The 15,951-nt window shown below is 43.9% G+C and overlaps 1 protein-coding gene across 1 annotated transcript in view; it reads left to right on the top strand.

Moving 5' to 3' along the window:
• The first annotated feature begins 509 nt into the window (after positions 1–509).
• Positions 510–15,951, top strand: part of LOC119941888 (zinc finger protein 260-like) — a 31,477-nt gene continuing 16,035 nt past the window's right edge. The window contains 3 exon segments of the mRNA XM_038762418.1: positions 510–593; positions 5,421–5,497; positions 5,741–5,858. Coding sequence (XP_038618346.1) covers positions 5,465–5,497; positions 5,741–5,858 — 151 coding nt within the window. The 5' untranslated portion in view covers positions 510–593; positions 5,421–5,464.

Raw genomic sequence — 15,951 nt, forward strand, 5'->3', positions numbered from 1 at the left:
TAGATATGTACAAGTAAAATAAATAAGTAAAGTAATAAATATGTACAAACATATATGCAGGTGCTGTGGGGAAGGGAAGGAGGTAAGACGGGGGGGGATGGAGAGGGGGACGAGGGGGAGAGGAAGGAGGGGGCTCAGTCTGGGAAGGCCTCCTTTCCCCACCCTCCCTCATTCAGAGCCTTGGCGAGCTCGTCACCCGCAGTCCGAGTGGGAATCCCCTTTCCCCGGAATGGACTTGGATCTCCATGGTCCCACTCTCTGGATTTCCACCCCATCGGAGGCCCTCTCAGATGTACGTCACTGGGAAATCTCTGCTCCGGAAGAGTCCTACGTGTCTCCCATTACCCACCCCTACTCTATCCCGCCGCCTCCTTGCCGGTCTGCGTTGGAGAGTTGTCGGGTGTCATCGCATCTGATGAATTAACGTCCAGAGACGCGCTCTCATCATCCCAACCCCTTTTTTGCCGTGATGTTTCCCTGTCCCCAGGTCCTGGCCTGCGCCCTTGGACAGGAAGTGCTTGGGGAGGATGCAGGGGCCCTGGAAACAACAGAAGAAACTTTTCCAGCTTCTCATGTCAGCTCTTCACTGGAAGGTACGGCGTTCAACTCCCTAGGGTGACCCATACGGCACTCATTCAGTCCGTCGTATTTACTGAGCGCTTACTGTGTGCAGAGCACTGGACTAAGCGCTTGGGAAGTCCAAGTTGGCAACATCTAGAGACGGTCCCTACCCAACAGCGGGCTCACCGTCTAGAAGCCTCCGCCAGTTGTCCGCTGTGTGACATTGGGCAAGCCACTTAACCTCTCTGTGCTTGTTACCTCATTCATTCGGTCGTATTTATTGAGCGGTTACTGTGTGCAGAGCACTGGACTAAGCGCTTGGGAAGTTGGCGACATGGAGACGGTCCCTACCCAACAGTGGGCCCCCAGTCTAGAAGGGGGAGATGGGGAACGAAACAGAACATATTAACAAAATATAATAAATCGAATAAATATGTACAAGTAAAATAAATAAAAAAAATAGAGTAATAAATCCATACAAACATATATCTGTATATACAGGTGCTGTGGGGAAGGGAAAGAGGTAAGGCGGGAGGGATGGAGAGGGGGAGAGGAAGGAGGGGGCTCAGCCTGGGAAGGCCTCCTGGAGGAGGTGTAAAATGGGCGTGAAGATTGTGAGCCCCACGTGGCTACCTAATATCTACCCCAGTGCTTGGCACGTAGTAAGCGCTTAACAAAAACCATCATTATTAGTATTATTATTATGAATATATGTTCCTGTATATATGTATATACGTTTGTACATATTTATTACTCTGTTTTACTTGTACATATCTATTTTATTTCTTTTATTTTGTTAGTATGTTTGGTTTTGTTCTCTGTCTCCCCCTTCTAGACTGTGAGCCCACTGGTGGGTAGGGACCGTCTCTATATGTTGCCAACTTGGACTTCCCAGGCACTTAGTCCAGTGCTCTGCACAGAGTAAGCGCTCAATAAATACGATTGATTGATTATTGTTGTTATTAATTATTTTATTCGTTGATAAATAATAAAAAACAATCGTCTGTTGTCCGTCTCCCCTTTCTAGACTGTGAGCCCATCGTGGGGTAGGGACCGTCTCTATAGATTGACGATTTGTACTTCCCAAGCGCTTAGTGCAGTGCTCTGCACATAGGAAGCGCTCAGTAAATCCGATTGAATGAATGGATGTATCTCAGTGCCCATCCTTCATCAGTCGTAGTTCATCAATCGTATTTACTGAGCGCTTACTATGTGCCAGAGCACTGTACGAAGCGCTCCTTCCCACCAGATGGTAAGCTTGAGGGTAGGGTGTGCGTTCAGCGACTCTGCCCTATTGTACCCTTCCAGCCCTCAGTGCAGTGGTTTGCACGCCGTGAGCACGCAATAAATACTGTCGATTGATTGGGAAAAAAACCCGTTCAGCGGCTCCCCTGCCTTCCAGCCATTAGCTGCGACTTCGGCCCGTCCCAATTTCGTGCCGTCTCTGATGGGAGGAGAGGGAGCGGTTGAGGGAGCCGCGGCTCCGTGGGGGCATTGCCGTCCTTTATCAGCCTCTAAGCAGCGGGACTCGCCCCTGGAATAAAGCCACCTCGGTCTCCCGGCCGACGGGCTATGGCGTAGCCGCGGAAACCCGGCCCAAAGACGTCGTGGAGCGTGACCGAATCGAGTTGGCCCCCAGCCATGCGGCGCCAGGGTCGGCTATCGGGCCGTCAGGGCCCCGGTTTAACCAAAAGATAAAAAATTAAAAAAAAAAATTGTGCCGTGTGAAGGTGGGTGGATCGCCACGTTAGGCGGACTCCGGGCCCCGGGAATGGTGAAGGGGACGGGTCGGGAGTGATTTAGAGGATAATCTTTTAATTAGGTTTAATGCTCAGTTGGCACGTCAAAGCCTGGCCTGGCGCAGGAACCGAACGGATTACGTTAAGTCCCTGGAGGAAATGGAGCCCTTATTTTCGAGGAAGCGCTCAAGGAGAGGAACAGGAAGCGCTCAATAAATACGATCGATGAGGAGGAGGAGGAGGAGGAACGTATTTCGCGTTTCCGGGGGGTTGGCCCGCACCAAAGTGCTGAGGTAACAGTAGGGGAAAATTCATTCAATCGATCGTATTGAGCGCTTACTGCGTGCAGAGCACTGGACTGAGCGCTTGGGAAGCCCAAGTTGGCAACGTCTAGAGACGGTCCCTACCCAACAGTGGGCTCACAGTCTAGAAGACTGTATTATTTATTCAGTCGTATTTATTGAGCGCTTACTGTGTGCAGAGCACTGGACTGAGCGCTTGGGAAGTCCAAGTTGGCAACATATAGAGACGGTTCCGTACCCAGCAGTGGGCTCACAGTCTAGAAGACTGTATTATTTATTCAGTCGTATTTATTGAGCGTTTACTGTGTGCAGAGCACTGAACTCAAAATAGGTTATAAATGAAGCAGGGAGGGCCTTCTGGAGGAGATGGGAAGAGCTCTGGTCCGTGGATACGAAGGAGGTGGGAATTCCAAGAGAGGGGAAGAGTGTGAGCTAAGGGGTCAGCGGAGAGAGACGTGAGACCCAGGACCGGCGAGTAGTTGAGCTTGAGGGAAGTCCGGGGCCTTCTGGAGGAGATGGGAAGAGCTCCCGTCTGAGGATGTGAAGGAGGTGGGAATTCCAAGAGAGGGGAAGAGCGTGAGCTAAGGGGTCAGCGGAGAGAGACGTGGGACCCAGGCCCGGCAAGTAGTTGAGCTCGAGGGAAGTCCAGGGCCTTCTGGAGGAGATGGGAAGAGCTCCGGTCCGCGGATGTGAAGGAGGTGGGAATTCCAAGAGAGGGGAAGAGCGTGAGCTAAGGGGTCAGCAGAGAGAGACATGGGACCCAGGCCTGGCGAGTAGTTGAGCTCGAGGGAAGTCCAGGGCCTTCTGGAGGAGATGGGAAGAGCTCCGGTCCGCGGATGTGAAGGAGGTGGGAATTCCAAGAGAGGGGAAGAGCGTGAGCTAAGGGGTCAGCGGAGAGAGACGTGAGACCCAGGCCTGGCGAGTAGTTGAGCTCGAGGGAAGTCCAGGACCTTCTGGAGGAGATGGGAAGAGCTCCGGTCCGCGGATGTGAAGGAGGTGGGAATTCCAAGAGAGGGGAAGAGCATGAGCTAAGGGGTCAGCAGAGAGAGATGTGAGACCCGGCGAGTAGTTGAGCTTGAGGAAAGTCCAGGGCCTTCTGGGGGAGATGGGAAGAGCTCCGGTGCTCCGGGAGATGTGTGCCAGATGATCCCAAAAGGCGATCCGGGCAGCGGAGGGTGACGAGGCAGACACACCATTTTGTGACGTGCCTGGACCAGTGTGGTGACAGTCCGGGTGAAGAGGATGAGAAGCAACCACGGCCTTGTGGACAGGACACCTGTCCGGAAGTCAGAAGGAGCCGGCTGTACCGGGTCTGCCGTGTGACCTTGGGAAAGTCACTTTGCTCCTATTTCCCTCGGTGACTTCATTTTCAGAGCGGTGAGCCCTCGGTGGGACAGGAACTGTGCCCAACGTGATTAGATCGTATCTACCCCGGGGCGTAGATTAGCGTCTGGCATATAGTAAGCACTGAACAGATACCATTGGAAAAAAAAATGGAAAAAAGACCAACGAGATGTGATGGAGTGAATATGGAAGTGGCAAGTCAAGGATAATATCGACTGACTTTGGTCGGGAAAGTGACGGTGACATCGGTGTTGGGGAAAGTTAGGTGGAGATTGGAAGGGAAAATGCCCTCAGCATCAGGCACTGAACTTCATTCATTCAATCGTATTTATTGAGCGCTTACTGCGTGCAGAGCACTGTACTAAGCGCTTGGGAAGTACAAGCTGGCAACATATATTCATTCATTCAATCGTATTTATTGAGCGCTTACTGTGTGCAGAGCACTGGACTAAGCGCTTGGGAAGTACAAGTTGGCAACATATATTCATTCATTCATTCAATCGTATTTATTGAGTGCTTACTGTGTGCAGAGCACTGGACTAAGCGCTTGGGAAGTACAAGTTGGCAACATATATTCATTCATTCATTCAATCGTATTTATTGAGCGCTTACGGTGTGCAGAGCACTGGACTAAGCGCTTGGGAAGTACAAGCTGGCAACATATATTCATTCATTCATTCAATCGTATTTATTGAGCGCTTACTGTGCAGAGCACTGGACTAAGCGCTTGGGAAGTACAAGCTGGCAACATATATTCATTCATTCATTCAATCGTACTTATTGAGCGCTTACTGTAGGTGACAGAGGAATATCCACAGGCAACTGGCTTGGAAATCCCCTCATTGAGTCGTATTTATTGAGCGCTTACTGTGTGCAGAGCACTGGACTAAGCGCTTGGGAAGTCCGAGTTGGCAGCATACAGACGGTCCTTACCCAACAGCGGGCTCACAGTCTAGAAGGGGGAGACGGAGAACAAAACCAAACATATTAACAAAATAAAATAAGTAGAATAGATATGTACAAGTAAAATAAATAGAGGACGGAGGGATATCCATAGGGAACCATCCTGGAAAGAAGAGGTGCGGAGTAGCTAGATAGATTTGGAAGCCATCTACAAACAGGTGGTAGTCGAATCATTCGATTGTATCGGAGCGCTTAGTCCAGTGCTCTGCACACAGTAAGCGCTCAATAAATACGATTGAATGAATGAAGCGTGGGTCAGACGCTGTTCTGAGTGCCAGTCATCTGCTGCTGCACTGGGCTAAACTCTTATTTGGGGCCGGGAAGTGGGAATTTCCAGACCCGTTCACGGTGATTCAGAGGGTGGCATTGGCCCGGAAGCGCCTTGCGGGCAGGGAAGGCGTCCGCCGACCCCGCGGTGTCGCACCCTCCGAGGTGCCTAGTCGAGCGGTTTGCGGAGAGTGAGTGCCCGCCAACCACTGTCAATTGGGTCGTTGCTCTTCTCTTGCCGCAGAGTGCCCCGCCATTCCTCAGGAGGGGAGCCCTGGAGACGGAGCGATGGGAGCCGCCGTTCACGAGGCCGGGACTCAGGTGAGTTTGGTTCTCTTCGCCTCGCCTCCGTTCCCGTTCCTCCACCGGAATAGCGATCCCTCCCCCCGGGAGCCTTTTCAGGACACCCCCATCCTGAAGACTCAGCCCGCTTCTCCGCCCGTTTTTCCCGTCCCCCCGGCCCTTATCCCGTCCGTTCCCCCCGGAGATCCCCTCCCTGCGGGGCCGAGGCGTGGGTTGATTCTCGGAGGTTGGAACTGAGCGGGCCCCGCGCGGTGTTTTCAGGACCTGGAGGATGCGGCGGTCCCCTTCGCCCGCAAGGAGAGGGGCCATTTGGTCCCGGCGCGGTGCAACATGCACTGGGGAATGATGCTGGGGAATTATCGGAAACGCTCCTCGCTCAGTAAGTACTCTCTCGCCGCTGCACGGGGGGGACGGGTTGGACGGAGGCACGAGGGATGCGATCGCGGCCGCGTCTTCCGTCTTTCCGCGTCGGCTTCTTACTGGGGATGAAGACCGCGAGCCCCCCGTGGGACAACCTGATCACCTTGTAACCTCCCCAGCGCTTAGAACAGTGCTTTGCACGTAGTAATATTTATACTCTATTTTACTTGTCCATATCTATCCTATTTATTTTATTTTGTCGGTATGTTTGATTTTGTTCTCTGTCTCCCCCTTTTAGACTGGGAGCCCACTGTTGGGTAGGGACTGGCTCTGTGTGTTGCCAATTTGTACGGAATTCCCAAGCGCTTCACCTTGTGACCTCCCCAGCGCTTAGAACAGTGCTTTGCACGTAGTAATATTTATACTCTATTTTACTTGTCCATATCTATCCTATTTATTTTATTTTGTCGGTATGTTTGGTTTTGTTCTCTGTCTCCCCCTTTTAGACTGGGAGCCCACTGTTGGGTAGGGACTGGCTCTGTGTGTTGCCAATTTGTACGGAATTCCCAAGCGCTTCACCTTGTGACCTCCCCAGCGCTTAGAACAGTGCTTTGCACGTAGTAATATTTATACTCTATTTTACTTGTCCATATCTATCCTATTTATTTTATTTTCTTGGTATGTTTGGTTTTGTTCTCTGTCTCCCCCTTTTAGACTGGGAGCCCACTGTTGGGTAGGGACTGGCTCTGTGTGTTGCCAATTTGTACGGAATTCCCAAGCGCTTCACCTTGTGACCTCCCCGGCGCTTAGAACAGTGCTTTGCACGTAGCAATATTTATACTCTATTTTACTTGTCCATATCTATCCTATTTATTTTATTTTGTCGGTATGTTTGGTTTTGTTCTCTGTCTCCCCCTTTTAGACTGGGAGCCCACTGTTGGGTAGGGACTGGCTCTGTGTGTTGCCAATTTGTACGGAATTCCCAAGCGCTTCACCTTGTGACCTCCCCGGCGCTTAGAACAGTGCTTTGCACGTAGTAATATTTATACTCTATTTTACTTGTCCATATCTATCCTATTTATTTTATTTTCTTGGTATGTTTGGTTTTGTTCTCTGTCTCCCCCTTTTAGACTGGGAGCCCACTGTTGGGTAGGGACTGGCTCTGTGTGTTGCCAATTTGTACTTCCCAAGCGCTTAGTACAGTGCTCTGCACATAGTAAGCGCTCAATAAATACGATTGATGATGATGATAGTAAGCACTTAATAAATGCCATTATTATTATTGGGTTTAAATGAAGGTGGCATTGGTATTCCAGAATTTCGTGGGGCGGGGGGCCCGGCGTTTGTCTTGCTGCTGACTAAAATCCCGTCTGGGAAGGATTTGACGGGATTAACGCACGGGCTTCCGTAGTCCGCAAGGAAAGAAGGCCGGAGAGAGCCCGGCTACTAACTGGGCTAGTCGCCCCCTCACACCAGAGGGAACTTGGGCCAAACTTCGGCCCACAAGAGATGGGTCGATCAATGGGCGCCGGAAGGTCCTGGGTTCTAATCCCGGCTCCGCCACCCGTCTGCTGGGTGACTTAACTTCTCTGCGCCTCAGTTACCTCTCATCTGTAAAATGGGGGTTAATAATAATACTAATAATGGCATTTATTAAGCTCTTACTATGTGCGAAGCACTGTTAAGACTGTGGGACCTTGTATCCCCTCCCGCCCAGCGCTTAGAAGAGTGCTTGGCACATAGTAAGTGCTTAGTAGATACCACCTGTATATATGTTTGTACATATTTATTACTCTATTCTACTTGTACATATCTATTCTATTTATTTTATTTGGTTAGTATGTTTGGTTTTGTTCTCCGTCTCCCCCTTTTAGACTGTGAGCCCACCGTTGGGTAGGGACTGTCTCTAGAGGTTGCCAATTTGTACTTCCCAAGCGCTTAGGACAGTGCTCTGCACATAGTAAGCGCTCAATAAAGACAATTGATGACGATGCTGATGATATTTATAAGCTCGTTGTGGGCGGGGAATATGTCGACCGACTCTGTTGTATTGCGCGTGAGAAGCAGCGTGGCTCCGTGGAAAGAGCCCGGGCTTTGGAGTCCGAGGTCATGGGTTCCAGTCCCGACTCCGCCGCGCTTAGCAAATACCGTAATTGTTCTTATTATCATCCTTGTCAGCCGGGTGACTTTGGGCAAGTCATGTCTCTGTGCCTCAGTGACCTCATCTGTAAAATGGGGATGATGACTGCGAGCCCCCAGTGGGACAGCCTGGTCACCTTGTAACCTCCCCAGCGCTTCGAACAGTGCTTTGCACCTAGTAAGCGCTTAATAAATGCCATCATTATTATGATTATTACTCTCCTTAGAGCGTAGTAAAATGCTCTGCCTTCAGTAAGCACTCAAGAAATACAGGCGATTGAGGGCTTGTCAATCAATCAATCGTATTTATTGAGCGCTTACTGTGTGCAGAGCACTGTACTAAGCGCTTGGGAAGTACAAGTTGGCAACATATAGAGACGGTCCCTACCCAACAGTGGGCTCACAGTCTCATCTGTAAAATGGGGATGAAGACTGCGAGCCCCCAGTGGGACAGCCTGATCCCCTTGTAACCTCCCCAGCGCTTAGAACAGTGCTGTGCACCTAGTAAGCGCTTAATAAATGCCATCATTATTATGATTATTACTCTCCTTAGTGCGTAGTAAAATGCTGTGCCTTCGCTAAGCCCTCAAGAAATACAGGCGATTGAGGGCTTACGTGCAGAGCACAGTAGAAAGCGCTTGGGATGAGACCCGAAAGGCTGGTGAGATTGGGCAAGTCCCTTCACTTCTCTGGGCCTCAGTTCCCTCATCTGCAAAATGGGGGTGAAGATTGGGAGCCCCCCGGCGGGACAACCTCATCATCATCATCCTCATCAGTCGTATTTATTGTGTCCTCCCAAGTGCCATATAATGGTAAGACCCCCTACCCCGGCAGGCCTTTCCCCCTTCCTGATGAATATGACGGGAAATGAGGCGACTTTTTCAAGCAGCGGGAAGTGAGGGATCAGTCAATCAATCAATCAGTCGTATTTATTGAGCGCTTACTGTGTGCCGAGCACTGGACTAAGCGCTTGGGAAGTACAAGTTGGCAACATCTAGAGACAGTCCCTACCCAACAGTGGGCTCACAGTCTATAAAGGGGAGACAGAGAACAAAACCAAACATTCTAACAAAATCAAATAAATAGAATAGATATGTACAAGTAAAATAGAGTAATAAATATGTACAAACGTATATACATAAAATAAATAGAATAGATATGTACAAGTAAAATAGAGTAATAAATATGTACAAACGTATATACATAAAATAAATAGAATAGATATGTACAAGTAAAATAAATAGAGTGATAAATATGTACAAACATATATACATATGTATACATATACACATATATATACAAACCTGATCACCTCGTAACCTCCCCAGCGCTTAGAACTGTGCTTTGCACGTAGTAAGCTCTTAATAACCATCATTATTAGTATTATTATGACAGTGCCTTTTGCACATAGTAAGCGCTTAACAAATACCCAAATTATTGTTATTATAAAGGTAGATAATTAACTAATGAACGCTCTCAATCACTGCCGTCCAGAAGAGTGTCCCAGGGAGGATTTGCCTATCAGCTGGCGACCCCAAGTTTTTACAACCTTGGCCACACCTGTAAATCTCTCTAGCCGCATGTCCACCACCGAATGATCGGGCGTCGAGGAGGCCGGAATATAATTTAATTAATATAAGCAAGGCCAGTATGAGAAAACAACAAACCTGCGTGGAACATAAGTCTCTTAGACTGTGAGCCCACTGTTGGGTAGGGACTGTCTCTATAGGTTGCCAATTTGTACTTCCCAAGCGCTTAGTACAGTGCTCTGCACATAGTAAGCGCTCAATAAATTCGATTGATGATGATAAGTAAACCTAAATCCTCTTATCAAGCCTTCATTATTGTATCTGTAACGTGTAAACAAAACCTGAAGTCATGAGGAAGTCCCATGCGGCTCTTTCTCCTAGTACCAGGCTGTCCCCCGTGAGCTCGTCCCGAGCAGGGAAGGCGTCTTTTCTGTTGGTATAGTGTCCTCTCCCAAGGGCTTAGTAATAATAATAATAATAATGGCATTTATTAAGCGCTTACTATGTGCAAAGCACTGTTCTACAGTGTTCTGCACACAGTAAGTGCTCAATAAGTACAAGCCCGTGTCCTAGAGACGAGGAGGGGAAAGAGAAAATAGTACCATCATCATCATCAATCGTATTGAGCGCTTACTATGTGCAGAGCACTGTACTAAGTGCTTGGGAAGTCCAAGTTGGCAACATCTAGAGACGGTCCCTAACCAACAGTGGGCTCACAGTCTAAAAGGGGGAGCCGGAGAACAAAACCAAACATACTAACAAAATAAAATAAATAGGGTTTATTTATAAATCCTGGATTTATAAATACCAGGCACCGCGGTCGTTGTTTGGACACAAGGGACAGTCCTTTGGTGTGCATAATAGGGCCCCCTTGCCGGCCTTTCAATCGCACAAACACGGCCAGAGGCCAGTGGTGTTGTCTTCAGTTCGAAGGCCGTCGACGTAGATGAAACCGGACTAGCCGAAAATAAAGTTTCAAAGTACGCTTGGACATTCTGTTTATATTCTCTTCCTCCCTTCCTCCCTTCAAGGCCCTGCTGAGAGCTCACCTCCTCCAAGAGGCCTTCCCACACTGAGCCCCTTCCTTCCTCTCCCCCTCGTCCCCCCTCCATCCCCCCCTTCTTACCTCCTTCCCTTCCCCACAGCACCTGTATATATGTTTGTACGTATTTATTACTCTATTTTATTTGTACATATCTATTCTAGTTATTTTATTTTGTTAGTATGTTCGTTTTGTCTCCCCCTTCTAGACTGTGAGCCCACTGTTGGGTAGGGACTGTCTCTAGATGTTGCCAATTTGTGCTTCCCAAGCGCTTAGTCCAGTGCTCTGCACATAGTAAGCGCTCAATAAATCCGATTGATCGATTGATTATATAATTTCAGAGTTCTGTCTCGGAAGGCTCCCTTTCCCCCCACTCCCGCACCCCAACTCCGTTAATCATCTTAACTGTTTCTGCCGCCGCGCAGGTCCATCCTAGCCGAAGCCCAAAGCAAACCCGGAATCTTATTTAAACATCACCTTCCGTTAGCGTGCAGATCCATCCTAGCCGAAGCCCAAAACAAACCCGGAATCTTATTTAAACGTCGCCTTCCGTTAGCGTAGCCGGCTCAGTAAGGGAGCGGCAAAGTGGAGGGTATAAAGGCCCAGTTTGGGGGCCAGTGTGGATTAGACAGTTGCAAGGTCGCGTGCTCAGAGCCCGGCGTTGTGAAGAATAGCGGGACACAAACCGGCTTGTCGATTCCCAGTCCTCGGAGAATTGAACCCGCTCCCCTCCGGCGCTCCTTTCTCCGACCCACTTCCCCGGCCCGAGTGAGATCCCTGGAGGGTTATCACCTATTGCGGATCTCGAGTGCGGCCTTCTGCCGGGTGCTCTATTAAAAGGTACTGGCGACTGTTACTTCAGACACGACGCCTGGTTCACGGCGGATTTACGGTCTGATCCTGGCAATCCAGCGCTTAGAACAGTGCTTTGCACATAGTAAGCGCTTAAATGCCATCGTTATTATTATTATTATCTAGGCCAAAGTTACTCCGGATTTATTCCATTAAATCATCATCATCAATCATATTTATTGAGCGCTTACTGTTAAAGAGATGACAGCCTCAGAAACAAGAGCCGCAGAACCCTCCTGCTGAAGGAACCTTTTTTTTCTCTTTCCCTTTGCTCTGGCCATAGCTTCCATCGTCTTAAGAGTTCATTTATTCATTCATTCAACCGTATTGAGCGCTTACTCGGTGCTGAACACTGTGCTAAGCACTTGGGAAGTGTGCGTCAGCAACATGTAGAGACGGTCCCTACCCAACAACCGGGCTCTCACTCTAGAAGGGGGAGACAGGCAACGAAACAAGTAGACAGGCTTCAGTACCGTCAGAATTAATAGAATCATAGCTATATACACGTCGTTAATAAAATAGAGTAGTAAATACGTACAAATAAATATAAAATAAATAAAAGTAAATAGTAAAATAGTATAAATGTATAGTTATATACACATTGTTAATAAAATAGCATAGTGGATATGTACAAATAAATATAAAATAAATGTAAATAGTATAAATGTATAGCTATATACACATCGTTAACTAAATAGCATAGTAGATATATACAAATAAATATAAAAGAAGTAAATGTAAATAGTAAAATAAATAGTATAAATGTATAGCTATATACATATTAATAAAATAGCGTAGTAAATATATACAAATAAATATAAAATGAATAAATTTAAATAGTAAAATAAATAGTATGAATGTGTAGCTATATACACATCGTTAATAAAATATAGTAAATATATACAAATAAATATAAAATAAAATCGTATTGAGCGCTTCCTCTGTGCAGAACACTGTACTAAGCACTTGAGCAGTGTGCGTCAGCAACATATAGAGACGGTCCCTACCCAACAACCGGGCTCTCACTCTAGAAGGGGGAGACAGGCAACAAAACAAGTAGACAGGCTTCAATGCTGTCAGAATAAATAGAATAGCTATATACACGTTGTTAATAAAATAGAGTAGTAAATATGTACAAATAAATATAAAATAAATGTAAATAGTAAAATAGATAGTATAAATGTATAGCTATATACACATTGTTAATAAAATAGCGTAGTAAATATGTGCAAATGAATATAAGATAAATGTAAATAGTATAAATGTATAGCTATATACACATTGTGAGTAAAATAGCATAGTAAATATATACAGATAAATATAGTCGTATTGAGCGCTTACTCTGCGCAGAACACTGTACTAAGCACTTGCGAAGTATACGTCAGCAACATATAGAGACGGTCCCTACCCAACAAACGGGCTCTCACTCTAGAAGGGGGAGACAGGCAACAAAACAAGTAGACAGGCTTCAGTACCGTCAGAATAAATAGAATCGTGTATAGCTATATACACTTAATGGCATAGTAAATATATACAAATAAATATAAAATAAAATCATATTGAGCACTTACTCTGTGCAGAACACTGTACTAAGCACTATAGAGACGGTCCTTACCCAACAGCTGGGCTCTCTAGAAGGGGGAGACAGGCAACAAAACAAGTAGGCTTCAAAACCGTCAGAATAAATAGAATCATGTGTATAGCTATATACACATCGTTAATAAAATAGCATAGTAAATATGTACAAATAAATATAAAATAAAATCGTAGTGAGCGCTTACTCTGTGCAGAACACTGTACTGAGCACTTGGGAAGTATGCGCCAGCAGCATATAGAGACGTGTATACGTATATACGTATACACATTGTTAAAATAGCATAGGAAATATGTACAAATAACTATAAATAAATGTAAATAGTAAAATAAATAGTATGAATAGTCAATAGTAATAGTAAATAGTAATATATTACTAATAGTAATATAGTAATAGTAAAATAAATAGCAATAGTAAATATATATAAACAGTATGAATGTATAGCTATATACACGTCGTAAATAAAATAGCATAGTAAATATGTACAAATAAATATAAAATAAAATCGTATATGCATATACGTACATGTGTAAATATGTACAAATAAATGTAAATAAAAGTAAATAGTAAAATAAATGGTATGAATGTATAGCTATATACACATTGTTAATAAAATAGTGTAGTGAATATATACAAATATAAAATAAATAAATGTAAATAGTATAAATGTATAGCTTACATTTAATAAAATGTATTAATACATTAATACATTAATACAATAATCGTTAATAAAATTGCATAGTAAATATATACAAATATAAAATAAAATCGTATTGAGCGCTTCCTCTGTGCAGAACACTGTACTAAGCACTTGGGAAGTGTGCGTCAGCAACATATAGAGACGGTCCCTACCCAACAACCGGGCTCTCACGCTAGAAGGGGGGGGACAGGCAACAACACAAGTAGACGGGCTTCAATGCCGTCAGAATAAGTAGAATCATAGCTATATACATGTCGTTAATAAAATAGAGTAGTAAATATGTACAAATAAATATAAAATAAATGTAAATAAAATAAACAGTATAAATGTATAGCTATATACACATTGTTAAAATAGTGTAGTAAATATGTGCAAATGAATATAAGTGTAAATAGTATAAATGTATAGCTATATACACATTGTGAGTAAAATAGCATAGTAAATATATACAGATAAATATAAAGTCGTATTGAGCGCTTACTCTGCGCAGAACACTGTACTAAGCACTTGGGCAGTGTGCGTCAGCAACATCTAGAGACGGTCCCTACCCAACAACCGGGCTCCCACTCTAGAAGGGGGAGACAGGCAACAAAACAAGTAGACGGGCTTCAATGCTGTCAGAATAAATAGAATCATAGCTATATGCACGTCGTTAATAAAATAGAGTAGTAAGTATGTACAAATAAATATAAATAAATGTAAATAGTAAAGTAGATAGTATAAATGTATAGCTATATACACATTGTTAAAATAGCGTGGTAAATATGTGCAAATGAATATAAAATAAATGTAAATAGTAAAATAAATAGTATAAATGTATAGCTATATACACATTGTTAGTAAAATAGCATAGTAAATATATACAAATAACTAAATAAATGTAAATAGTAAAATAAATAGTATAAATGTATAGCTATATACACATCGTTAATAAAATAGCATAGTAAATATATACAAATAAATATAAAATAAAATTGTATGGAGCGCTTAGTGCTGAACACTGTACTAAGCACTTGGGAAGTGTGCGTCAGCAACATACAGAGACGGTCCCTACCCAACAACCGGGCTGTCACTCTAGAAGGGGGAGACAGGCAACAAGACAAGTAGACGGGCTTCAATGCCGTCAGAATAAATAGAATCATAGCTATATGCACGTCGTTAATAAAACAGAGTGGTAAATATGTACAAATAAATATAAAATAAATGTAAATAGTAAAGTAGATAGTATAAATGTATAGCTATATACCCATTGGTAATAAAATAGCGTAGTAAATATGTGCAAATGAATATAAGATAAATGTAAATAGTATAAATGTATAGCTATATACACAAATAGCATAGTAAATATATACAGATAAATATAAAGTCGTATTGAGCGCTTGCTCTGTGCAGAACACTGTACTAAGCACTTGCGAAGTATGCGTCAGCAACATATAGAGACGGTCCCTACCCAACAACCGGGCTTTCACTCTAGATGGGGGAGACAGGCAACAAAACAAGTAGACAGGCTTCAGTACCGTCAGAATTAATAGAATCATAGCTATATACACGTTGTTAATAAAATAGAGTAGTGAATATGTACAATTAAATATAAAATAAATGTAAATAGTAAAATAAATAGTATAAATGTATAGCTATATACACATCGTTAATAAAATAGCATAGTAAATGTATACAAATAAATATAAAATAGGTAAATGTAAATAGTAAAATAAATAGTATAAATGTATAGCTATACACACATTGTTAATAAAGTAGTGTGGTAAATATATACAAATAAATATAAAATCAATAAGTGTAAATAGTAAAATAAATAGTATAAATGTATAGCTATATACACATCGTTAGTAAAATAGCCTAGTAAATGTATACAAATAAATATAAAATAGGTAAATGTAAATAGTAAAATAAATAGTATAAATGTATAGCTATACACACATTGTTAATAAAGTAGTGTGGTAAATATATACAAATAAATATAAAATAAATAAGTGTAAATAGTAAAATAAATAGTATAAATGTATAGCTATATACACATCGTTAGTAAAATAGCATAGTAAATATATACAAATAAATATAAAATCGTATTGAGCGCTTACTCTGTGCAGAACACTGTACTAAGCACTTGAAGTATGCGTCAGCAACATCTAGAGATGGTCCCTACCCAACAACTGGGCTTTCACTCTAGAAGGGGGAGACAGGCTTCAATACCATCAGAATAAATAGAATCATAGCTATATGTTAATAAAATAGCGT

This window comes from Tachyglossus aculeatus, chromosome 21 (assembly GCF_015852505.1).
Source record: "Tachyglossus aculeatus isolate mTacAcu1 chromosome 21, mTacAcu1.pri, whole genome shotgun sequence".
Lineage (NCBI taxonomy): Eukaryota > Metazoa > Chordata > Mammalia > Monotremata > Tachyglossidae > Tachyglossus > Tachyglossus aculeatus.